Here is a 27,528-nt window from a genome sequence, read left to right on the forward strand (position 1 = left end):
GTCTTTCATACTTTCCTATACTCCTCCCCAGATAAGATTTAGGTACTCCCATACATCTGAAAAAAGACAAACACCCCCTGAATATTCAACACTGACTTTAAAAACAAGAAACAAAACTGCCCCCAAATCAAAAGCAAAATTATCATAATACGTAATATGTCTTCAGTGTTTGTTCAGGGAGAGGTCTATGCTAGGATCCTGGCAGAGGACACGTGGACATATAACATGTACATCAAAGCAACCTAGGATTGAGGAATAGTTCTGTACCAACAATGAAACTGCTTAATAAAACGTTCAATTTAGATTTGTATTAAGATGACTCATGCCCAGCAAGAATTAGGTCTCCTCCCATCTCTTCTGCTGCCAGCTCTCAAATACTTCAAGTCATTTTCACAAGAGCAAACACATCGTATGAAAGAATGCCACGCCTCTCTGATGAATTGGAGGCCCTTCTCCACATAGGAAAACCACAGTAGTCTTGGGGCTTTACGTGTTCAGTTTCAAACTTAGACGCAAGCTGATAGCGACATTCTAGATTGTAAATCACTCCTGATCTTCAACTATGAGATGAGGCTTCTGATCAGGCAGCACAGATATAACCATGCTGGCTTAGAAAGACATGTACATGTTATCCTGGTCACGCAAAGAACAATTTCTATAGCTCCATGGTAAAAGCCTTTTCATATTTACAATTATTATTAAGTCACTGGGCTATCAGGAATTTCCAGAAGTTGTCCAATATTCTGCTTCTAAATAGGACAAGCAGACCTATTTTAATTAGGAGGTGAACCAACTGACATCTTCAAGTCAAGGTCATCATTCTGGCTGTGCAGGTTGTATCCTGTACAGGATGCCCTGCCCTAGTGAGTGGAGGCTGAAATCCAGCCTGTTCCAGCCCAGGTGCTGCATCTCCCTGGAGGGCCACCATTTTCTAATTGCACTAAAGCTCTCTAAGGACCAGTGCCACATTCCCCTTCTCTGTGGATACCCTTGGGATACAGGTCTATAATCACCTCAGCAAAGAGCAGTGGTTTTATGTTCAGTTCAGGAAGTGACATAGTCAGTGGGACTGGAGTTTAAAGAATAAAGGGGAGTGGCTCAAAATGAGGAGACATTGGCTGGGGCCATATCACGCAGAGGGATGACACGGAAGGGTCTTAAGCATAGCGATGACCTGATACAATTTGTGTTTCTAAAAAAATCTCTCTGGCTTCTGTGTAGATAATGAATCAGAGGGAGCCAGAGAAGGTGTGGGAAGGTCCAGGTGAGAATTGGTGGATGGATCACGTGATGACAGTGAAGTGGACAAGCTACATTGGGAGATGGAATCGATGGGACTTTGTGAATGATTAGATGCAGGCTTAAGTGTGAAACAGAAGGAATAATGTCCCAGATCATGTCCAGCCTATGACACAAAAAACTGGGCAGAGGATGATGCCATTTATAAAGAACGCTGCAGGAGGAGCAAGTTTGAGGGGTTAAGGTCATGAGTTCAGTTTTAGAGTTGAGATTTCTATGAAGCAGTGGGTGAATAGTCCAGTAAATGCTGGTCCTCAAATATGATACAATTTCAATCAGGGTTTTGGAAGTACTCTGGGCATATGATGAATATACGTTTATAGTTCTCAAATTATTCTCTATGACCACATTCCTGACCCCACCCCCAGGGTATTTTTGGTTTGATCAGTTGCTCTGAGTGTAAAGAAATCTCAGAAGAAAAAGGGGGAAAGACAGCCCATGTGGAAGGCATTCTAGGCCACATAACATGTTGACGGCCATCTCCTTCTCCATCTTGCCCCCGGGATTTGTTCCAGTCCTCATCCGTGGATCCTTGATAAATCAAGACACCAAATTCATTAACAGCAGTGAGCCTCGGGGTTCCCAGCCCAGGCAGCATCAGCAGAACTTGGGAACTTAAATGAAAATTCTCAGGCCCCAGCCCAGACCCACGAAATCAGAAACGCTGAGAGTGGGCCTCGGCAACCTATACCTTAACAAATCCTCCAGGTGATTCTAATGCACATTCAAGTTTAAGGAACACTGACAAGAATCAATCAGGTTTCTTTCACGTGTTGCTTCCTTATTTTCACAATTCTTTTTTCCTGTTAAAATTTCCTTGGCACTCCAAAATCATAGTCAACATCTAAGTAAGTCTCCTTCCCCAGGTGATGCCATCTCCCTTTTGGGTTGCACACTATCTCCCTCAAGGTGCCTGGACACCCAGTTTTGTCTCCACTAACCTGAATCCTACCCACATCCTTGAGTCAACTGTTGGTGGCACTGCCCTCCCGCTCTGAGCTCCCTCACTTCATTCCAGCTGGACCACGTAGAATGCGGCCTTGTGTTATAAGCTATGTTAGCACCTTCCCAACGGGATCCTACCTTTTATGTGAATTCACCTTAGTGTGTCTAATATATAGAGAAAATCCAATCAAATCTAAATGGCTGTTCTGGATCAGTGTTTCTCAAGGTGGAGTCTACTGGCAAGTGTACCTTGAGAGAACAGATTCTAAGCCCCAACTCTAGTCTATTAAACTAGAAACTTCTGAGGACAGGGATCTGCATCTTCAATGCACGTTGAATTTCCATCACCCCTGCTGTAGATGAGATTCATCTTGTTAACTACAAACTTAGATGAATTGCTTCCTGAACACAAAACACTTAACTAAGACCTGAACTAAAATAAAACAAAATGACAAGAGCTTATCTTGTTCCTAACCTGTGGTCTACATCTTAAATGTATTCTGCAGACTGTAAAGTTTTAAAACAATGGTATCACACTTTGCCCTCTACAAATACTGTGGGATAATTTCTTATCAGGGTGTCTTCCCCAGCCTACACTTATGGAATTGACTTTGCAGCCCCAATGAATTTTATCTTTTTATTGTCAGTCCAGATACCCGGGCCATTTAGAAGATATCCTTTTTATCTATTTCTCTTAGAAGTATTCATTTGTAAATTGTTAATGTTTACCTTAGATTCAACAGAATGTAAACATGGAATTTTAGGTGTAAAAAGAAAATACCAAAATAGCTGCCAAAAGGCAAATGACATTATTTATAATTAGTGACACATCTTTCCACAGCCAAAAATATTTCCTGGCTTTAGTTACGAAAGTTAAACTTACTCTCCCACAACCAGCTGCCCCACCAACCTCCTCCCATCAAGTGGGTACATGAGCTCCATCCTTGTCCCCCCCAAAATGCCTGCAGACAGACAGATCCACTGTCAAAATAGTTACTACAAAGCAGGTTATATAACAGAAGCAGAAGAAAGAGAGAAGTGATTTTTAATACCATTGCAAGAGAAGTAGCCATGAAACAGAAGAGAAAATGACAAGCTCTTTCCTAGAATTAGCACTGGGCCTTTCTCAAAACAATTTGTCTTCATCTTTATTTTGTCAAAGACATCTAAGTCCTTTTTTAAAAATTGCACTAATTCAATTTTCACCAGCCCTTTCTAAACTGAGCTGTGTAATGGAAAAACAGACACACACACACACCCCCCCCCACATACATATACATCTGAAGTCTACAAAAATTACTAGCCTTGGGTGGTTCTAATGTATGCTTTTATAACTTTCGTTTTCAAAAAATTGCCAAATTCCATTTCTGAGATGCATTTTAAGAGGATAATTTTAATAGATGTTCATGGAAGGAACCTAGATTGGCTCATTCTGGCTAGCAGGAAAATGGTTTTTTTAAATTGATATATAATTTAAATAAAGCAAAAGTCACCCTTTTTAGGTATACAATTCAATGAGGTTTTTTTTAATTTTCATAATCATTAACGTTCTAAATTTTTATTTTTTATTGAAGTATAGTTGATTTACAATGCTTCAGGTGTACAGCAAACTGATTCAGCTATATATATATATATGTATTCGTTTTCAGATTCTTTTCCATTATTAAAAAATATTGAATATAGTTCCCTGTGCTATACAGTAGGACCCTGTTGTTTTTCTATTTTATATATATTATATGTTGTTTTTCTATTATATATATATTAGTGTGTGTCTATTAATCCCAAACTCCTAATTTATCCCTCCTTCACCCCCTTTCCCCTTTAGTAACCATAGGTTTGTTTTCTGTGTCTGTGAGTCTATTTCTGTTTTGTAAATAAGTTCCTTTGTATCATTTTCTTAGATTCAACATATAAGTGATATCATAGGATATTTGTCTTTGTCTGTCTTACTTCACTTTAGTAGGATAATCTCTAGGTCCATCCATGTTGCTACAAATGGCATTATTTCATTCTTTTTAATGGCTGAATAATAGTCCACTGTATATATATATCACACCTTCTTTACCCATTCATCTGTCGATGGACATTTAGGTTGCTTCCATGTCTTGGCTATTGTAAACAGTGCTGCTATGAACATCGGGGTGCATGTATTTTTTCACAATTCAATGAGTTTTGATAAATGTACAAAATCGTGTAATTACAACCAAAACAATGTTGAGCTGTGCTGCCTAGTGCTACTGAGCCCTTGAAATGTGGCTGGTCCAAGATCAGATGTGCCGAGGTGTAAAATACACACCAGACTTCAAAGACTTGTTTTAAAAAAATGCAAAAGATCTAGGGACTTCCCTGGCGGTCCAGTGGTTAAGACTTCGCCTTCCAGTGCAGGAGATGCGGGTTAAGTCACTGGTCAGGGAGCTAAAATCCCACGTGCCTTGCGGCCAAAACACCAAAACATAAAACAGAAGCAATACTGTAACAAATTCAATAAAGACTTTAAAAATGTTCCACATCAAAAAAAAATCTTAAAAAAAATGTAAAAATCTTATTAATATATGGCGCAATTATAATATTTTCCATATATTGGTTTAAATATAATGCAGATTAAATAATTCTAGCTGGGGCTTCCCTGGTGGCGCAGTGGTTGAGAATCTGCCTGCTAATGCAGGGGATATTTATTTACTTTTTTTTTCAAATTTCTATTTATTTATTTATTTATGGCTGTGTTGGGTCTTCGTTTCTGTGCAAGGGCTTTCTCCAGTTGTGGCAAGCGGGGGCCGCTCTTCATCGCAGTGAGATAGTGCCTCTCACTATCGCGGCCTCTCTTGTTGTGGAGCACAGGCTCCAGACGCGCAGGCTCAGTAATTGTGGCTCATGGGCCCAGTTGCTCCGTGGCACGTGGGGTCTTCCCAGACCAGGGCTCGAACCCGTGTCCCCTGCATTGGCAGGCAGATTCTCAACCATTGCACCACCAGCAAACCCCAGAAAACTTTAAAAAAAAAAAAAAGAAGGAAGGGCCCTGCCCCTTGTCCCCCAGGGGTGGGGCCCTGGGGTTTAAAAAATAATAATAATAATATTTCTAGCTGTTTCTTTTTCCTTTTTTAATGTGCCTATTAGAAAATTAAAAGTTAAAATTACTGGCTTGCATTTCTGGCTCAAATTACATTTTTGTTGGACAATGCTGATATAGATTATTTCTATCCCACAAAGAGCACCCTCTGGTCCCTTTACAACAGATATCATTTCCCTGCTCCCAGCTTCTGGCAACCACTGCTCTGATTTCCATCCCTAAAGTTTTGCTTTTAAAAGTATTTCCTCTCTTTGTCTTGTATCTTCTAATTTTCCATAATCATCTTGTACTGTTTTTATAGTTCTTTTAAAAAGCTATTTTTAACATTAAAAGATTTGAAGAAGTCTTGCCTGATCATTTCCTACAATTTTCATTAACCAATGTCATTTTCATTAACCAATGTCATTTTCATTAACCAGTACCAAAGCTGGTAGGCCACCACAAGTGCATTCTGGGTAACAAACTGCCTTCCAGAAGGAGATGTGCACAAGTGGTTCATAACTAAATGGAGACCATTGTGCAGACATAACAACAGTATCCATTCACAGATGCTGCCGGAGATCTGAGCCAGAGGTGGGGAACCTCCCCCACAGCTTAATTGTATTCAGCCTCAGGGGAGTGGAGGGAAAGCTTTATCTGTGCTAAGAAAAGGTTGGACAGAAATATAAGGCACTGAATCGGTAAACCCTTTAAAGGTGGGAGGGCGAGCAGGACGGGAGGCTTCGGCCGCAGGCAGTATCTACTGGTGGGGACTCTGTGGTGGCTGATGATAATGGCCAGAGAGATACAGACAGACATCAGTCCACATCCCGCCCCACCCCAGGCTCACCTGTTCCCATTCTGCTTTTCTTCTGATCCCCTTCTAATTAAACTTAAGTTAACTATTATAATTGGCATTCACATTCCCTGCTCCTATTCACGTTCACGCTTCATTCACTCTTCAGACACTATACACCATCTTTCTGATTTTCCAGAATATAAGAACAACACTGGAGGCCAGCTCCTATCCGCCTCTGAACTCTTCTCCAGTCCTTCTAGATAATCAACCTTGAACTCATCTCCTCAGATTTCCATCCCTGGCTCCCACCTCCACCCCTTTCCTTTGCAATCCCCTAGAGAATGTGAAGAAAGGTCTTTGCATTTTGAGCATTTTACGGCTAGTCCTTTAAGGAAAGGTAGTAAAATGCTAACGAGGTAACTAAAAGCACCTGTGGAGTCTACATCCTCCCCATCCTTTCCCAAAAATTTCTTCCACCAAGGAAACCATCTACCCAATTTAGAATGGTATCAAAGGGAGAACAACTGTTGGCCTCAACAATTTGCATCTATGTCATCTGAACATCCAGATGGGATGACACTCATTTCACCAATGCTTAGCCCCAAAAAGATCCCTTCTGGGTATTTCCACCCCAACTGGAAAATACACTAGAAGTGGAAAAGTTTCCAGTGTAGCTCCCATGTTAGTTACACACTGGGAAAGGATGGTTCCCTATGACCACCAGAATCCCAGACAGGTTCGCGGATCTGGCACCCTGCTGGAGGATGCAGACACTACCTAGAATGACAGGGACCAGCCTTGCTCTTCTGGAGGCTTCAACCAGTGAGGGGAGACATTCAGATAACCATACAAACTCCAGTATAGTTATTAAATGCACACATGATTTTAATACACGATCAGAGTTGGCAACGGGTCTATTTTTTAAATTTTAAAATAAAATAAAAACATTTTCCCCAGAGGGGCAATGCCAGTGAAAGAAGATGATGTTGCAGATTCTTCAATGATGCAATGAAAATAAACCATCTGCCATGCATCCCACATATATAATCTCTAATCATTACAAAAACTCTGCAAGGAAGACATTATTATCGCTATTTTATGGGTGAAGCAAAGTTAGGTTGAAAATGACTTCGCTGCTGCTAGAAGTGGCCTGGAACTTGATAGAGCACTCAAATGGAAAGCATGCAGTTGTTTATTTAAAAAAACTGAAAAATACAGGACATATTTTAACAGAGAGATAGGAAAGGATTATAGGTTCTCTGTATTTGGTGTTGCACAAGGCACTATCAGTCTTGGCCTGAAGTAGGTATGAGCCTTGACATTAAGAAATAAAACAAGAAAAGTTATATGCCTATGTTTGGCAATTGTACAAATGATTTGCACTGAGTTCTCACTCAATGAAAAAAGAAACTGATTCCATCATGTAATAGCCTGGCCACAGGACCTTGGGGAATTCAATAAAGCCCCAAATGAGGTTAATACCTGCAATGCCTACTGCAAAGGGATGTTGTAAAGACTGAATGAGACTATCTATACAAAGGCTATTATACTGTCTGCGATTTTTCAAATTACTTCAACATGAACAAGTTAGCAGAGGTGATAATTATTTTTAACCTGTACTCTGGGGCAGTCAGCACTTGAATGATTAATCAAAAGCTCATATAAACAGAAAATCCAGTCAACTATGTTTCTCACAGCATAATGGCTGCCGCACATGATTTTTCATTGATCAAATGATGTTCACAATGGGCTCTAAGTATTGTACAAATATTCCCTCTCTTGCATAAACTGAATATAAGACTCTATCCAACCCAGTTGTCTAAACCTTTCAAAATGGTACCCTCAGCTAAAGATTCCCACTAGTCCTGTTTCTAGACACTTTGGAGGAAATTTTGTCACCTGATCCTGACATGAAAGTTAGCTAAATCCTGATAGATTAGCTAGAGGATTGTTCCATCTGCCTCTAACAAAACTTTTCTTTCAGAGTACTATCCAAATGCACAAGAGGACAGACCACAGGACCTTCCAGAGCAGCTCTGTCCAATAGAACTTCTACAATGATGGAAATGTTTTGTCTGCCCTGCACAATAAGGTAGCCACTAGTTACAGGTAGTCACTTAGCACTTGAAATGTGGTTAGAATGACTGAAGAGCCATTTTTTAAAATTTAATTTTAATTGTCGCATGTGGCTAGTGGCTACCCTGCTGGGCAGCACAATTCTGGAGCTTACAAAACAACATTATAATGTTTTTATGCTTGTTTGCCATTACATGCTGTGTGTGTGGCAGAATTCAACCTGTGAGTTTCTTTCATGGCAATACTGGGTGATGAAGTTGGGGGAAAGGAAACCTATAGTTCTCATCTACTGTTCCTTGTTGACTAACCATATTCACCAGTGATGTAGAAACAAATCAGCTGAGGCTGGTTCCCAGCAGCAGCAACCTAGCTCCAGAGGGCCTCTGGACTCTGGAGGCAGATCTGGGTAATATGAACTGCACAAGTCAAGACTGGGGTGAAAACACACAACTCAGAGGACTGTCATGAAAATTAAATGACCGAACATGTGAAAGCACCATTTAACTTTGCTCACACCAAAACACTATTTTCACCACCATCCTCCTTTAATTAAGTACATGAGCTTTGATAAGGCTTTGTCTGTTTGGGAATGAACATATAAATAGAGCATAGGAAATTATACCTGTCCTCTCCCTAATCCCCAAGATAAACACTGCAAATATTTCAGCTAAGAATTTTGGTTTGGAAAAAGGATGTCTTTGTCACAATAATTGTTACAAAGCAAAATAAACCATGGGGACTTCCTCTTTTCTAAAGAGCATCACCTGTAGTCTGTTTACCATGTTTTTTTCCCCAAATTTTTCACTTTGGCAAAATTCACATAACACAAAATTTACCATCTTAACAATTTTTAAGTGTACAGTTCAGTGGTATTAAGTAAATTTATATTTATATTGGTTTTTGTCTTCAAAGGTAAAACAATATATTAATATGTAAAACCATATTATAGCAGCACAAGATAAATAAACATCAAATTCAGGATAGTAATCATGGGAGAGGTGGGGAAAAAAGGGGATCAGGGAAGGGATATAAAGGGACTTAAGTTTTATCTAAAATGTTTTATTTCTTTTCAAAAAAATAATGGATCAAATATGGCAAAATTTAAGACTTGACCAAACTGAGTTATAAGTATATAGGTGTTTGTTACATCATTTACTACACTTTTATGTATTCTTTTAAAATTTTTTTATTTTGACCTAATTTTAGACTTACAGAGAAGTCACAAACACATTATCCATATATTTTCACCCCACTCCCCCTAATGTTAATATCTTATGCAACCATACTACAATAATCAGACCAGAAAATTAACTTTGGTACAATACCATTAACTAAAATAAAGAACATAGTGAAGTCTCCCTAGGTTTTCCACTAATGTCCTTTTCCTATTCTTATAATCCTATCTAGAATCCCACAGTGCATTTAGTTGTTATTTCTCTTTAATCTTCTGCAGTTTGTGACAGTTACTGTCTCATTATTAGGCTGTGATTATACATTTTGGGCAAGACCACCATAAAAATGACGTTGTGTCCTCAGTGTATCATATGACAGGGTTCATGACATCTTTTTATATTGTTAAAGTATTTCATAATTTCAAAAAATGAAAAATAAGTAGCTATATTAGTCTGGGTTCGCCAGAGAAACAGAACCAATAGTACACATATGAATGTGTGTATATACATATACACACACATATACAAAAATGAATGAGAAAAGAGGCTTATTGTAAGGAATTGGCTCATGCAATTACAGAGGCTGAAAAGTCCCAAGATCTGCCCTCTGCAAGCCGGCGACGCAGGAGAGCCAATGGTGTAGTTCCAATCCAAGTCCAATGGCCTGAGAACCAGGAAAACTGATGATGTAAGTTCCAGTCTGAGTCCAAAGGCAGGAGAAAACCAATGTCCCAGCTCAAAGACAGGCAGGCAAGATAGAGCAAATTCTCCCTTACTCAGCTTTTTGTTCTATTCAGGTTTCAAAGGATTGGAGGAGGAGACCCTCCCACACCAGGGAGGGCAATCTGCCTTAGTCCACCAATTCAAATGTTAATTTCATCTAGAAGCATCCTCACAGACACCCAGAATAATGCTGAACCAAATATCTGGGTACCCTGTGGCCTAGTCAAGTTAATACACAAAATTAACCATAACAGTAGCTTAATTTCTAAGTTAGAAACTTCCCACTCTATTTATTTAGGCTCCAAATCCCATCAAGTCAAATGGATTTGAGGAAGCGTTCCAGTTTTCAAAACTGCCATTACTACTGGCTTCAGTTCTAAAACGTTGTAAATTCACAACGTACCATCATTTTTGAAACCTCAAGAGCTTTATTATAGATGATTTTGCTTCAAGAGAAGAGGTAATGATGAGGCAGCTGTACTATTTAGATAATATACCTGTGCTCCAAGAAAAGCTAGCCCACCAAGTCAAAATAAGGCCCTAGGAAAGAAATTAACACAAGGGGTATTGTTAATGAGGACCTCAAATCCCCTGATCTATTATTAGATGTAAAAGCTAAGTTATCTTTTAGAATTGAATATGCTCCTCAGCATGGCATCCTAAAGATGGCGTGTGTTGTTGCTATTTCAATGTTGCTTTAGGAAAAAAATATCTGAACAAATTATGTAATGTATATCAAACAATTAACAGTGATTATCCTTTTTCTGGGACAGGAGAAAAGGTGAGTTTCAGGGACTTTCACTACTTGAGTTGTATTTAAAATGAAATATATATGTATACATATGTACATATATATGCATACACACACACACACACACACACACACACACACAGAGAGCGAATGTACAGAGAAACGGCAGTATGGTACAAATAAATAAAATCTGAAGTTTTCTCTGAGGCTTCCCCTGTGTGAAGCTCTTTTACCTTCAGGATCACTCTAAACTTTAGAAGTTTAGGCTGAGAAATAGTTCTTTCCTACTTAAATATTTATGTTTAGTCCCATTTCCATGGGTAACGGTATGGCATACAGCTTCCCTCTGACCGTCACTACAGCTGCGTGGGAAGAAAGCTACTCATGAATCCTTTTCTAGGTTCCCACTGCTCTGGGAGGAGGTCACAGAGTTTTCATGAAAAGCCGGAAAACAGGGATCCAGATCTCATCATGCCAAAGAGGAAGCTGAATATTTACTTTAAATCTAGCCTGCCCCAGATGTGGACGCCATTGTTTTGGGCCGGTTCTACGGACCACTTACTTAGAACACACTGTTCCACTCAAAGGAGTTTCTTTAAAGGAACCAGAATACAGGTTTGATTTTGGCCTAAGTCAACTCTCCTAAGAATCTCTCAGGGAGGAGGTGGGCGGTCAGCCTCCCGAGAGACAGGAGCGTGGAGAGGGTAAGAGTATGGGCTCTGGAGCCAGACTGCCTGTGTTTGAATCCAGGTTCTAGGGTTTACGGTTTGGGGATGTGGGAGGGGTATATAACTGCTCATGCCTTGGTTCCTTTGTCTGTAAAACAGAGCAACTAACGATACGTAACTGATTGAGTTGCTGTGAAGATTAAACAATAAGCACATATAAAGTGCTTAAAATAGGACCTGGCATGTAGTAAGTGGCCAATAAATGCTAGGGAGCATAGCATGTTGCTCCTGACCTGCACCCTCTGGGATTAATCTAGAACCCCAATCACTCGTGGGATTTGTGGCAGTCTGTGGCCACTTGCCAGGTGGCCTCTGTTGGGTACAGATGGTGTCTCCCCAACTCCAACTCTGCCTATTTCTTACATCAGGACATCATAACTCCTGAAACAGACTCACCTAAAACAATCTTATTTAACAGAACCTAGAAATTTAACTGGTACAACAGCAAAAAACCCGAGAGTCGTAGAAAACTTTAAATGTAACCTTGTTAAATGGAAACAAAGACAGAAAAATATTTGAAAAAGATCTTTACGCAACTGACAGATTCCAATGAGTTGAGGTTCTTTTAAGTCGGACCAGTGTTTCTTGGCTTTTTTCCTTTCTGGGTGTGTGTGTTTGTGTGTGTGTTGAAATCCATGCTTCTTTTTGGATAAATATAAAAACCATATGGTTTCTTTTAATACTGTTTGAAACTTGAAATTTTAAAAAAAGTGACCAAAAGCATATCTAAGCAATGTTAATTTAAGAACATGCTTTTCCAACATTGTAAATCAACTACACTCCAATGAAAAAAAATTTTTTTTAAAAAAGAACATGCTTTTTCCAAGTACACACACACTTCATTCCTTGGAAACTCTGAGTGGAAGCCCTACTCCCTTCCTGAGAATCACCGAATTGACCGAAAAACAGTACCCCATAGCCCCACAGTTTAGACCAGGCTGGCAGTTGCTGTCACTACATTTGCCAAGATGATTTTGCTCTTAGAAAAGGTTATTTTTTGTTTAGCCTCTGCAACTGACAGCCTTCGATCCTACACGACCCACATTTGTCCTCAGAATTTGCACATTTGGAAACAGACAATGAACGATTTACTTCCCCACCTACAAAGTACCCACTGAGACCTGATCAATCCCACATAATTCCACGATGCCATTGGGAAGGGAAGGGTAGACTGGGAGGTGGGAGGACTTGGTGAGCAGCAGAGGCGCCTAGAGGAAGACGGCAAGGAAAAGCAAAGCTCTAATTCTAGAAAAACCAAGGCAGCTCATGTTACCAAAGAGGCCGTCAAAGGAGATAACATTGGGAACAAGGAAACAAGGACAACGAGGACAGAGATCCAGGTAACAGAACTGGTGTAAAACAGTGCAGACAATCTCAGGAATAAGGCAGAAGCCTAGCTGGGACACTCGAAGAAGAAAACAGAGGTCCTCAACGATGCATTCCTCCAAACTTGTCCACAACCGTCTTCACTTTTTTCCTTCTAATACCAGGAAATAACACACTCCTTTTATTACTACCGAGCCCCCTGTCCATGCCATGGATCCCACCCTTACTCTCTCCAAAAGCAGCAGCCAACCATTTAGGTTTTGAAACTCTCCCCCTGTACTGACTATGCACCGTTTTTGTATTTGGGGGGTGGGTGCGGAAACTAACCTTGCCTCTGCCTCCCCCTCTCACTTTCTCATCCAGACGCTGCTGAAGTATGGTCTAGGTTCACTGTTCCCACCTCGTCTCCTCCCATCCATTCCTTAACCCAGTGCAAACCGACTGACTCCGTTCTCATGAAAGCCAACTGGTAACATTCATGCTGCCAAGTGCACTGGAAGTTCTGTTTTGTTTGCTTGTTTTAATCATGTCGAGTATCCAATATACTTTGAATTACCTGGAAGAACGCCTGACAAATCAAACTTCCATCCAAGTACAGGCTTACAGGATAAAAACCAAGTTCCCTAACAGGGGTGGAAGACCTTCCACCATCTCACTGACCCCGTTTACCTCCCCATGTTTGATCTCCCCACACACCTGGTTGTTTCTCACCTGGGGGATCCTTGCTCACGTGTCCCCTCTGCCTGAAAGGTCCTCTCCCCCAACCCCTCCCCCTCTTCCACCTCACTAACTTCCACACCCCCCTAAATACTGAGATCAGAGGGAATCCTCTCTTGGAGGCTTTTCAGACCCCCCCCCTCCCCCATCTCTGCCCGGCTGCACAAGGCGCCTTCTTCCATTCTCCCATGACATTATTTTTAAGTTCTGTTGCTGCACTTACCATTCTGTCCTATAAGAGGCTGTTTATGTCCGTTTCCCCAAATAGGCTCTAAATTCCCTCTAGACAGGAACTATCCTGGACACCCACATGACAAGAGGGAAGTAACCGCCATGGCATTTGTCCTTCTGCCCTCGAGAGGGATCCTCATCAGCAAGGATAATGTGGATACAGGATATTTTGGGAGCAAGGCACTGGCTACTGTAGCTTTCTATCCCTTTTTTCTCTCTTCCCACATTTTTGACTATAACTTGGGTCCTTGTGTTGCCATGGTAACCAACAGTCCCAGAACACAGACTTCTGGCAGTTGGACTTTTAGCCACTGAGACTCAGGATCTGAAGGATTTTTCACCTCCCCGGTTTATGGCTCAGGAGTTGGCAGCACCTCTTTCACGTGGGCAGCCACCAGAGCAGAGCATTACAGAGACTACAACATGTGCGTGCATGTATGTGAGTGTGTGTGTATTCTTACCCTCTGCCCCAGTTACTTACTGGGGCATCATAGAAAAAGCTGCACTAAAAAGTGCCATCAGATGGTGGGAGGATGGGCATCTAAATGGCTATAACCTTTCTGGGAAGCAATTTGGTAACAACTATTAAGGAGCCTTTAATACATTTGTGATCTTTGATCCATTAAACCCACATTTAAGAATATAAAGAGAGACAAAGATTAAGAAGGGGGTTTACTGCAGATTTATCTGTTAAGAACAATAACTACTAATGGTCATTAACAAGAAAGTGGTAAAAAGTGACAGAATAGACATATATATGTTTATTGTAGGTTGTGCCATAAAATATAATAATCTCAGTTTCAACTGATGTGACTTTCATATCTACATATATACGTGACTGTATGTATATATATATATATATACACACACACATACATATAAGTACATATAAAGAAAAAGAAGAGATTATAAGGGAGTCCACCAAAATGTTTTCTTGATGATTATCATTATCTCTGGACAGGGGGAATCACAGGCATATTTATTTTGATCTTTATACTTTTTTATATTTTTCAAATTTTATACCATGATGATTTTTTTCTTTTATGATACAAGTTCTTTCAACTGTAGTAACAGATGATGTGAGGCATCCGGTGAAGATGCTTAGTAGAGAGGGTCGTATAAACAGGTTTTGAAAGGGAGAGGGCTGCCTCTTTCATTCTTCACTGCAGATTGCAAAACAGGATGAACTTCTATCAGAACGCGATAGCTCCAAACAGAAAAAGGAATGCATAACGTTATTGCGTAAGTACCGTATTACCTTCTTCTTTTCCCCAATCCCACTTATTTTTTCTTTCTTTTGAAGATCCCTGGGATGAGGGAGACCTGAGATTTGCGCCTTTGAACTCCACGGCGCACTCATTCTCCAGCAGCTCCGAATCAAACCTGAGTCTCTTTGTGGGCTATTTCCCCTGTGAGAACACCTTTTCCTATGAGATCATCATCTCCTCTGAAGACACATCTTCTGAAGGTCCTTCAATCCACTTTGTCCCTCCTATCCAGGGGACATGGCAGACTGAAAACATAGGGAGACTCCTGGGGAGACGAGACCAAATACAGGATGACCCAGAGCAGTTTTGCAAACTAAGCATCACCCTGGCCTGGGATGTTGACATGGCCTCTAAGAATTCAGACTCGGTGGCTAATTGGGACCTAAGTGGAGACAACCAGTGGATAGACAAGTATCCCAAAGAGAAGACACAACTGACTCTCAGCAAACTGGATGGTCTTGTGCAAAAGCTTGACAAATTTCTAGAGAACCAGAAAGATGATGAAGATGAGGACTCTGTGTTCCATGAATCTGTTCAGGAGGAAGACTGTCAGCTGTCTAGCAGCTCCCCTCCAGGTATGGCTCAGGTTAGTCATCAAGAACATGAGAGCTGTCAAGACTTGGCCAAGTTCAACCCATCAGAAAATGAAGATGTCATCCAGTTTCCAGATTCCTCCAAGGCTTCAGAAACATGAGCTTGCTGAGGTGAGCACAGAGGTGCCTCACAGGCAAGCAGGGGACAGGCCTGGCGGAGGGGCCAGGTGGGAATGCACAGAGAATTACTACCTGCTATAAAAGGGTCAGAGTGGAGTTGAAGGGAAAATACTGAGGAGCACCAAGGCAGAGAAGAGGGTAGGAAAGTAAAGAAAAAGCCAACAATTATGACCAAAATAGGTGTGCATGTGTGTGTGTGTGTGTATGTGTGTGTAAGTATTAATGAGTAATGAAACTGTGCATGTACCGTTGGGTTATTTTTGGTTAAAGGATTTGAGCTCCATAAATGGATAAATATTTACGCCATTGTTGTCTAGGTTACACAATATCTAAAACTCATTTTCTTGGCAGATAATAAGCCAGGTCACTGGCAGCCAAAGGACAAGTATTGCAGAGACCTCCTCAATCTCATCAGGTCCGCAAGAGAAGGAGGACACTCACTCCAGCACACAAGCCCTCTCCTGTCTGAATTTTGGGTGGATCTTCCGCTGGCTAAGGCACCAAGTCCTCTCTTCATTTTGGGGGAGAGAGCACCCTGAGAAGGCCACTGAGAGCCCCCATCAACTAGCACAAAAGAAACGACTCTCTCACAGAAGCAAGAGAATCCAACCTCAAGAATCCCTCGAATTAGGACACCCCATATCGCCACATTTTTTAACTTTTTGATAGCCCCTATTCTACAATCCCCATGAGCTATTTTTTTCCCAATAAACAAAATACATATTCTTGTTATCCATGTCTTCCGCTCCCAGCTCAAGATGTTGGCTCAGGCTGAAAGTTTACATGTTGGCCCGAAGACGGAAATATATTCTCTGGGAAGTTTCAGTATTATCATCCTTCCTAACTTGAAGGCATTCTTTTTCCCTCCTCTCCCCACTTCTTACTGTATTTCACCCTATTTCACGTTATATATTTTAACCTATTTTATCATTTGTCCAAATCCCCGCTTTCAGAAGGCAGCAGTACAACCCATCAAATTCCCAACACGGCAGGATGGCTTTGGTTGAACCTGCAGGACTCAAGTAAGTGGCAGAGGATACCAAGTCCCTCAGGAAGTTAAGTTCAATTGGCAGTTTCAGGCGTTCAAGGTGGCAGATCTTATGTTCCCAGAAGACCTGACTGGTTCTAGTACACCTTGCCTTGGCTAGAATAAGTAGCCCACTTAGGAGGAATGCAAGGATTGGGAATGCCTAACTTTCCTTATTCATAAGATGGGGAAGGTAGTAATACAGACTTCATAAGGTTGTTGTGAGAATTAATGAGATAATGCAAGCACTTGAATAATATCATTACTAATATAATTGTTATTATTCATTCTCCTGAGGATATCACCAGAAGCCCTGATCCAAGGAACATCCAAGAGTGAGAGTTTAAGAGTCAATTCTCATTGAAATATTTCCCACACAGAAGCAATATTTACAAAAAGTTATGGGTTTCAGCAGATCTTGACTCAACCAAGTTCCCTCCCAGTCCATTCCCCACTGTGCCCTCTGAAATTCCTTTACAATGGTCACTAAACTTTCCAATAAATGTCAACTTCTTTGAGGAAGGCTGTAATCACATGTTTAGCCCCTATTAGTGTTATCACCTCACCTCCCGGGTACCACCACCATCCTCCCTATTCACCATCAGGTTTACTCAAGAGCCCTCCTTCAGCTTTTGCTACCACCCTATAGGACCTTCAGAGTTCATATGATTCTTTGGTTTCAAATTCCTTCCTTTCCACAATTTTAATTTCTTTATCTCTTCCTTCCTCTCTTTTTTCCTTCCTTCCACAAATATTTAGCACATAGGAGCACAAGATAATTTTCTAGCTTACAAAAAACAAGGCAAAAACAAATTCAATCTTTGAGCTCCAGCTGTCTTATTATTTAAGAGATAAAGCCATGTAACCATATGACTATAAAGGGTTATGGCTGGTAATACAATAGTTTGTACACGGTCCATACTGACTACTAAACAATAATCAATTCAACATGGGGAGGTTGATTTTACAAGGTTTCGTATATGAGGTTGCTTGAGTCACAAATGTGGTTAGTTTGGCATGGAGTTAAGGTGTGCGATCCTGGCTGGTTATACATGAGAGACACTGGGGAGGATATTGTCCCAGGAAAGACAGTACCATGGGAGGGAAGGAATCAAAGAGCAGGGCCTTCTTAGCAGTATATGCTCATGGTCACACCCTGAATCTCTGCACAGCCAGACTCCTCACTTTATCCACCTCTCTGAGAATATTTCCCATTCAACTAGCTCACGTGAATGCCCTCCTCCACCTTCAGCTGCTCTTTGACTTCACCAAGACTTTGAGTCCCATTACCCTACCCGTTCCATGACTTTCATGCACCTCCTTCCAGATGCAACCTTTGCCCCTCCCTCCCAAGCCATGGCATATCCACCACATCTACTAGCATTCACAATGCCTGCCCTTTTCTTCTCCCAGCTCTTCTTTTAATCTATACTCTCCAAATTCCCCAACAGAACAACTGTCTTGCTTCTCATAAGAGCCAATACACAAACATAGGAATTGCCTTCTCCATTCCCTGGAGAATTCCCCCAATGCCTTCTCAAGTCCACATTGCCTGGGGCACTCATCCTTAAAGACCCTGCTCTAGGGCTGCTATGAGGCCAAGACTGATTTTTCCAGTTGACATGGTCAACTTTACTTAAGCTGTCCCCCAGTCCCTACCCTCACACCATGACTTGTACTTTTCAGCTCTCTTGATATGACTATTTTACCTACAGACTCCGACCTCTTGAGGGCAAGCACCAGGTCTCGGTTCCTTTTCACTGCAAGATCTTAACACAGTGTCTGGTACAGAGTGATCTCTCTGTCTCTATATAATCTTTTTAATGATTTGAATATGTCCTACTTCTCTTTTTTCCTACATAATTTTCTTGAAAAATGAAATACAACAGCTATTCCTTAAGTCAAAAGTCACTGGCCAGCAGGGTTAAGAGCAGGAAAGGAGAGTGGGGGGCAGACAGGAAGACAAAATGGCAATCTGTGAAAAGTCAAGTGAGGTGGCTTGACCTTGATTGAGAAACCTAAGACCAGAGGAATTTAGCAACTAATTTGAAAATTTAATTCAACAAATATACATGGAGCCTTACTGTTGCTTTAACCAGACACCATGATACGACTAAAAGAAAGATGACATCTCCTACCGTCATGGCGCTTGTGACCGGTTTTGTTGCTTGCTCAATTATTTCTCTAGTAATTAAGTCAACCTCTAAGAAAAACTCACCCAAAAACTCACTTTAAGATTGCCCACCCTGAATAAGAAGCCCCGTTCATTTGTAAGATTTCTGACATACTTGTGTTTATTTTTCAGTGTTGTATAAACCTGTTTGACAAGTATGAACCCACCTCTATGATTCAAGCAATGCACTTTACAAGCCTTTGTAATAAATATTCTTTATAAAGAATTGGAATGCTAAATATTCCTTGGAGTTGTTGTGCTACATCTTAGAAAGTGAGTCAAAGTGTTTAAAAATAGGAACTATTTCAGTACCTCCTCATTTATTACAGCATCAAATATGCTATGAAGCTCTTAGCTACATGCCAACCTAGGACCAGGTTCTCTGCTCTGTGTCGTGTCCAAAGGGCTGGTGGAGGCCACTACACACCAAGAGGACTGACAGCAAACTGGGCGTGGCCATGGAGAGACTCTAGCTTTGCAGAAACCTCAAGATTCTAGGTGAATGACTGCGCTTGCCGGGCACATGCCAATCTAATTCTTTCAAGTGAATTACTCAACCTTGAGACCCATAAAGTTCAGGTGCTTGAATTAGCGAGGTTTTGCCTTAAATATTCATATTCTGGAATCTATAACAACACCATAATATAAGCCAGCATGCAGGGTAAGAAATTATCAAACAAATGCAAGGAGTATTCAGCTGTCTCCAAACACAGAATTGGGATAGGTTAATGTAAATTTTATAGACCATCTCATGCCACACCAATTTCTCACTCAGCAAGATCTCAATGAGAGAAAAAAGTGTGTGATCATACTATACCAGCAAAATATGGGCAAGTCATTTTTCCAGACTTAAAGAACATAATGTGAAAATTCATGGCTCAAAAGGATGCAGGGGTCCAAGGTCTACCTGGTCACAAAAATAGTGTCCAAGATCCTCTTACAAAACAATGAAAAGAAAAATAAAGCAAATTATAAATGAATTCATAAGAGTGCTGATAATTATCCCTATATTTAAGAATAGTTTTGTTTAGGCAGGAGGGATAGTTACATGCTTCAAAAATAGGTCTTTTCATTATGAACTGCAAGCAGGAGAACTGATATTGCATGCAGGGTACTCTCTAATCTCAAGATGGATGGGGGGGATTTTCAATTGCACTGCCCAGAGTCAATCTTTTCCTGCTACCCTTTACTACCGCAACAAAGAGAACAACACTCTCATTTCAAAAGTGAAATAAGATCCTCATCAGATAACACTGAGTCACTGAGTGAGTCAGTCATGAGCAAGGCAGGTATAAAAGCCTTAGGATAAATCTTAAAAGAATTATAAGCCTAGATCAAGAAACCCCCCTACTAAACAATTTCTGTTTACTATCTTACCTTTCATAGGAATTTCATGGTTTTGATGCCCATTTGACTTCAATCTAACATGCTTTATAAAGAACCACTGAGTGTTTTCAAATGGGAGGGCAAACATCAATATCTTTTCAGATTGTGGCTGGGTTGAATGAAAATTCGTCTCATTATTATTGAATTCTCTCAGTCTAGAAGGAAATCAGAATGGCAATTTACTTTGTTTTTCCTCATCTGCATCATAAATCCTTAATAAATCTTAAGGATTTATTATTTTAAGGGCAAACCCCCAAAACTAAAAGACACTCTCTCTCTCTCTCTCTCTCTCTCTCTCTCCTAGAACTTTCCTATACACCCACTCACAAAGAAAACACTTCAGACATTTAAAATATTAATATATTTTTGGATAGTTGCTTACAAGTTTCCCTTTCGTCAACTCCTCTGCCATCTGTCTTTGGGGCCTAGATTTTTCCCAAATAGGGATGGGAATGAGAAGGAGAATTTTTCTCCAGTAAAGTGACTTTCAAAAATGCAGTTAGTACCATACTGCAACCACCAACTTAGTAACTGATTCACATAAGGATCAAAGATGAATGCGAAAACCATTGGGTGAATGACTGTCGGGGAACAAGATATGCACATGGTCCCCAAGAATACCCCCACAGATGACTTATTAGTGATTAAGGGGATTAGGTACCTTTACAATGGAGAGGTCCAGTGAACAGCAACTTAATCCAATGATTAAATTTAGCCTAACCACCATCTTGTACCTTCTAAAGAGAAGCAGTATATTCTTGCTAGCAATGTTTAATCTAAATCTAATCATTAGGAAACCAATGGATGAACTCAGATTGAAAGACATACTTCTAGACAACTATCTTAGACTTTCCAAACATGTTAATGTCATGAAATGAAAAATAAGAGAAAACAAAAAAAGCAGGGAGACAAGATAGTTCAAAAAAGAGACTAAAGAAACATGACAACCAATTGCTATTTACCATCCTTATTGAATCCTTCAAATCTACAAAACTACCATAAAAGGTATTTTTTAACAGTTGGACAAGTCTGAATGGGGACTGTATATTAAGCCCTTTGAAACAGTCCAAGAAAAAAACACAAAATAGAGAGAAAACGAGAAAACAAAGATGGGAAAAATGTTAAGAAAAACTCCAGTAAGTAGGGAATCCAGATCTCTGTTACTAAAATAAAGTATTGTATTTGCTATTCTTGTGTGATAGTAACGTCTTAAAGATGTACATATTTAAAGCATTAAAATTTTTACTCTAAACAAAACTTAGGTATTAATCTGATTTCTCAAGTGGAATAAACTGGGCAATTCTTTAATCTGGATTCATTCATCCTGGCACCTGCCTTTGGATTTACCACCAGGTTTAAGGAATTTTCAGTCTCATGGGTTAATAAATATTCATCCCCTAAGTCCCTCTAACTGTAAAAAGACAAATTAGTGCAGTTGAAAGAAGAGTAGCATCTAGGCACTTTTAAAAAACATTTCAAATTTCAGGAGTTTATTTAGCTTTTGTAAGAGTAATTTTGCCCATTGCAGAGCCAGGGTCTCTGCCCTCAAACTATCCACAGTTTTCAAGGCCTGGATATCTCATGTTGGCTTTCAAAAGAACTTCTTGGGCATTTTCTATGTTTCTCACAAATCAAGAACAGTTTGCCACTTACAGTACTAACAATTCCTACAAATTGTTTTGACATTTCCTTTTATTTTGAGTGGTGCTAGATTGTTCTGCTTCTTCCAACCTAAGAAGTAGCATAAGCCTAAAGTCACCATATAATGCATTGAACAACCTGAGGGACTTTTGAGAGAAGAGGGTGCTACCATAGTCCTTATTAACCTTTTATGGAGCATGCCTTTTATATGATTAAAGCTATAGATTTTCTCTTAAACAAATGCACACATTCATATATACTAAACACTTTGCAAACAATTCAGAAAGTTCAGAGACTCTCTGAATCCTATGCTTTAATCCCAGGTTCAAAGCCCAAGTTCTTATATAAAACTTCCTGGCTTCAAATCCCAGGTCCACTGCTTATTTGCAGTGGATCCTGGGGAAGTTGCTTAAGCTCTCTGGGCTTTCCATTTGATCTTTAAAATGTGATGCTATTGGGTTGGCCAAAAAGTGCCTTCGGTTTTTAAGTAAAAATAAAAGACACATTTTTCATTTTCACCAAGAACTTTTATTTATTTATTTATTTTTCATAGAATAGAGGGTTTTTTAAAAAAACTTTTAAAATTTTTATTTATTTATTTAGTTTTGGTTGCATTGGGTCTTTTTTGCTGCGCTAGGGCTTTCTCTAGTTGCGGTGAGCAGGGGCTACTCTTCGTTGCGGTGCGCAGGCTTCTCACTGCAGTGGCTTCTCTTGTTGCAGAGCACGGGCTGTAGGCATGTGGGCTCAGTAGTTGTGGCTCACGGGCTCTAGAACGCAGGCTCAGTAGTTGTGGCTCACAGGCTTAGTTGCTCCGTAGCATGTGGGATCTTCCCAGACTAGGGATTGAACCTGTGTCCCCTGCATTGGCAAGCGGATTCTTAACCGCTGCGCCACCAGGGAAGTCCCACCAAGAACTTTACTGAATAACATATTCACCCTTTTGTTCTACTACCTTCTGCCATTTTTCAGGTAACTCCATAATTCCATCTTCTCAAAACTTTTTATCTTTTTGAGCAAAGAATTGTTCCAGGTGCCTTTTACAGTCTTCGAGAGAATTGAAATTTTTTCCATTAAGAGAATTTTGTACAGACCTAAATAAATGGAAATCTAAAGGTGCAAAGTCTGGTGAATATGGCGGATGAATCAGAACTTCCCAGCCAAGCTGTAACAGTTTTTGCCTGGTCATCAAAGAAACATGCGGTCTTGCGTTATCCTGAAGGAAGATTATGCGTTTTCTGTTGACTAATTCCAGATGTTTTTCATCAAGTGCTGCTTGCAGTTGGTCTAATTGGGAGCAGTACTTGTTGGAATTAATCGTTTGGTTTTCCGGAAGGAGCTCATAATAGAGGATTCCTTTCCAATCCCACCATATACACAATATCACCTTCTTTGGACAAAGACCAGCCTTTGGTGTTGGTTGGTGGTGGTTCATTTTGCTTGCCCCACGATCTCTTCCATTCCACATTATTGTACAGTATCCACTTTTCATCACCCGTCACAATTTCTTTTAAAAATGGAGGGACTTCCCTGGTAGTCCAGTGGTAAAGAATCAACCTTCCAATGTAGGGGATGCGGGTTCGATCCCTGGCTGGGGAACTAAGATCCCATATGCCGCAGAGCAACTAGGCCCATGTGCCACAACTACTGAGCGCGGGCGCCTCAACTAGAGAGCCTGTGTGCCAAAAACTACAAGCCCATGCACCCTGGAGCCCACACGCCACAACCAGAGAGAGAAAAACCCGCATGCCACAACTAGAGAAAAGTCTGCGTGCCACAACTAAAGAGAAGCCCACACACTACAACGAAAGATTCCCCATGCCACAACTAAGACCCGACGCAGCCAAATATAAAAAATAAATAAATAAATGTAAAATGAAATAAAAATAAAAATGGAACCTTTCTGTTACGTTTAAATAGAGAATCGCATGCGGAAATGTGGTCAAGAAGGTTTTTTTCACTTAACTTATGTGGAACCCACACATCAAAGAGACGAACATAACCAAGCTGGTGCAAATGATTTTCACCGCTTGATTTGGATATTTTCAGTATGTCAGCTGTCTCCCACGTGGTGCAACGATGATTGTTCTCAATTAATGTCTCCATTTGATCGCTATCAACTTCAACTGGTCTACCCAACCATGGAGCATTGTCCAGCGAGAAATCTCCAGCACAAAACTTCACAAACCACTTTTGACCCGTTCGATCAGTCACAGAACCTTCACACACTGCACAAATCTTATTTTTTGCATTTCAGTTGCGTTTTTACCTTTCTTGAAATAATAAAGCATAATATGCCGAAAATGTTGCTTTTTTCCTTCCATCTTCAATATTAAAATGGCTACACAAAAATTCACCAATTTTGATAAGTCTTTTTTTTTTTAATTTTTTAATTTTTATTTATTTATTTTTAACATCTTTATTGGAGTATAATTGCTTTACAATGGTGTGTTAGTTTCTGCTTTATAACAAAGTGAATCAGTTATACATATACATATGTTCCCATATCTCTTCCCTCTTGCATCTCCCTCCCTCCCTCCCTCCCTATCCCACCCCTCTAGGTGGTCACAAAACACCACGCTGATCTCCCTGTGCTATACGGCTGCTTCCCACTAGCTATCTATTTTACGTTTGGTGGTGTATATATGTCCATGCCTCTCTCACTTTGTCACAGCTTACCCTTCCCCCTCCCCATATCCTCAAGTCCATTCTCTAGTAGGTCTGTGTCTTTATTCCCGTCTTGCCCTTAGGTTCTTTTTTTTTTTTTTTTTTTAAATAATTATTTATTTATTTATTTATTTTTGGCTGTGTTGGGTCTTCATTTCTGTGCGAGGGCTTTGTCCAGTTGCGGCGAGCGGGGGCCACTCTTCATCGCGGTGCGCGGGCCTCTCACTATCGCGGCCTCTCTTGTTGCGGAGCACAGGCTCCAGACGTGCAGGCTCAGCAGTTGTGGCTCACGGGCCTAGTTGCTCCGCGGCATGTGGGATCTTCCCAGACCAGGGCTCGAACCCGTGTCCCCTGCATTAGCAGGCAGATTCTCAACCACTGCGCCACCAGGGAAGCCCACCCCTAGGTTCTTCATGACCTTTTTTTTTTTTTTCTTAGATTCCATATATATGTGTTAGCATATGGTATTTGTTTTTCTCTTTCTGACTTACTTCAGTCTGTCATACAGAGTGAAGTAAGATAAGTTTTTTTTTAAATGCACGCTGATATGACAGCTGTCACATACAATCTAACAAAATTGTTTCTAATGAAGTGAAAGACAACTAAGTTCTCCTAGAGCCATCTTACGGAAAAAACCGGACGAACCTTTTGGCCGACCCAGTAATAGTACTAACCTCAAATTGCTACGGTGAGGATTTAGTAAAAGTGTCTGACACCTAGTAAAAGCTTGTAATTTTTAGCCACTGCCCTTCCTGTCATATACCTCCTTTGTTTTGAAAATCTGCATGGCTCCTAATGACCACAGAATTAATTCCAAGCAAACTGCCATTACCTTTCCCTCCATCAGGTTATGATGTACCTTGCCAGTCTTATTTAACAATGCTCCACCCTCGCCCCCATGCTCGCTGCAGTACTTGTCCCCTGCTGTCGCTCCCTGTACTTTCCTGCCTCAGTGCCTTTGCTTATACTGTTCCCGCCCCTTGGAACTGCCCTAACCATGCTACTACTCCTTCCATCTGCCTTGTCACCTACCTACTCCCAAATGCACCCTTCAAGGCTCAGGTTAAATCCAAGCTCTTCTATGGAACTGAGCAGGTTGGAAATAAGTTTCTCCTTCCTTTGTGCTAACCATGGCTCTACCTGCGGTAAGTGTACATTTTATCCTGTTTTACAGAAATGCGCTTCCACGACTTTCTCTCCCACTAGACAAAAGCCCTTGTGTTCTGCTTATCTTTTCACGCTCCAAAGCCCCTGGCCCAGTTTCTTGTACATAGTAGCTCCACGATAAATACTTGGTGAAATGAATCGTTAATCTGCAGGAAATAATTGAAACAGATAATATCTGAAATTGAATGTCATTTCCTCTCACATAAAATTTCACTAGCTTCTACTTTAATTAAGTCTAGTCCCTGGATGTTTATATTGGGGGCCAGGGAGGTGTGGCACAGTGTAGGTGTTTCCTGAGTGGAAAAGCTCAGTTTTGTACAACAGACAAAGCTACTTCACAAAAGGGCAGCCACAGCTTTCTACTTGCCTTAGTAGAAACTGATAGTCTATCCTCTCTTTTTTGCTTAAAAAGACGTTTTAAGCCTTCCTATTTCCTCTAGATAATGTTTAGATGCATTCACTCATTCAAATACGTTTACTGAACATTAACATGCTAGAGGCTGTGCACAAAGGTGAGTATCACAGACCCTTCCTCTGCAGAGCTCACACTTGGGGAGAGACAGGCATCTTGACAGACGTAGCACAGGGGCTGTAATTTGAGCTAGAGCTGAAAGGAAGAGCTGGGCGAAGGGGCAGACAACACTGGCAGAGGGGACAGTCTATGCAATGGCCACAAGTCCTAAAAGGCATGCTTGGGATCCAGTGATGAGTCCAGTTTAGCTTGAGCACAGGGTGTACTTCAGTGCGATGGTTAAGAGACTGAAGTCTGAGGTGCAGAGATGGAGCCAGGTCACTAAGGAGCTTTGAATTGTTTCTTATGGGGAGAATGGAGTTTTTGAAGCAAGAGGTTGAGATGAACAAATCCATGTTCTAGAGAGAAGTTTCTAATAACAGCAGTGTGGGAGTGGGGCTGAAGTGGAGAGAAGTTGGTATCAGGAATGTTAGAGAAAAAAATCCTGCCAACCAGGTTCCATGGTGAGATGGAAGAAAGAGTCCAGTGCAGTTCCAGCCCTTAAGTAGTTTTCTCAATACGTTTGGTGGTCCTCCTGTTTCATCCTCAGGCCCAGCTGCAATACCCTCCATGCTACACCAGTTCTGACATTACTCTCTCTGACAGTTAGTAAGCATTTACATGAGTTAATTTAATGAACACAGTGGAAATTATCTAAGTTGAAAAGATACATCAGATTCATATCGTGCCCTCAAGTGCCCAGGCACCATGGAGCAGATTTCTCCTGGCTCATTCTGTCATTCATTTATTTATTATTCATTCACTTGCTAAGGTCCCACTATGTGTTGGCCATTATTACCCTTCATACCAAGGACATGGGGATACACAAGATGTTGTTCCTATTCTACAGATGTTCAAAGTGAGGGCAGAAGTGTTAACTGTCATTTATTCAACAAAAGGAATTACTAATTGGCCTTCATCTTATATGAAGCTGTCTAAAAATGTGTTCTGGATATTGGTCACAATACTAACTTGTAACTCATTTTTACCTTAAATGATTGGCTTTCTACATGAACTGTATAGCTGGGCTGAGGAGGGTTCCTGCTACAATGTCTGGGATTACTTTGCTTATACTATACAGTAGATGTCTGTGAATCTGCCCACTCACTAAAATTTATTTGTAACCCCAAAATCAGTATCAGTGGCACTTTTGCAGTTGTTCATG

At 40.7% G+C, this 27,528-nt stretch overlaps 2 protein-coding genes across 8 annotated transcripts in view; one reads left to right on the forward strand and one right to left on the reverse strand.

Annotated features, from left to right (window-relative positions):
- PPFIBP1 (PPFIA binding protein 1) overlaps nucleotides 1–27,528 on the reverse strand; it is a 174,409-nt gene that overhangs the window by 84,540 nt on the left and 62,341 nt on the right. The gene's annotated exons all lie outside the window — the stretch shown is intronic.
- C11H12orf71 (chromosome 11 C12orf71 homolog) lies at nucleotides 13,916–16,460 on the forward strand. Its single transcript, XM_061206674.1, is given in 5 exon segments — nucleotides 13,916–13,988; nucleotides 14,086–14,238; nucleotides 15,117–15,747; nucleotides 15,749–15,785; nucleotides 16,146–16,460. Coding segments are annotated over 5 exon segments (1,209 nt in total).

The sequence above is a fragment of the Eubalaena glacialis genome, chromosome 11 (assembly GCF_028564815.1).
Source record: "Eubalaena glacialis isolate mEubGla1 chromosome 11, mEubGla1.1.hap2.+ XY, whole genome shotgun sequence".
In the NCBI taxonomy this organism is placed as follows: domain Eukaryota; kingdom Metazoa; phylum Chordata; class Mammalia; order Artiodactyla; family Balaenidae; genus Eubalaena; species Eubalaena glacialis.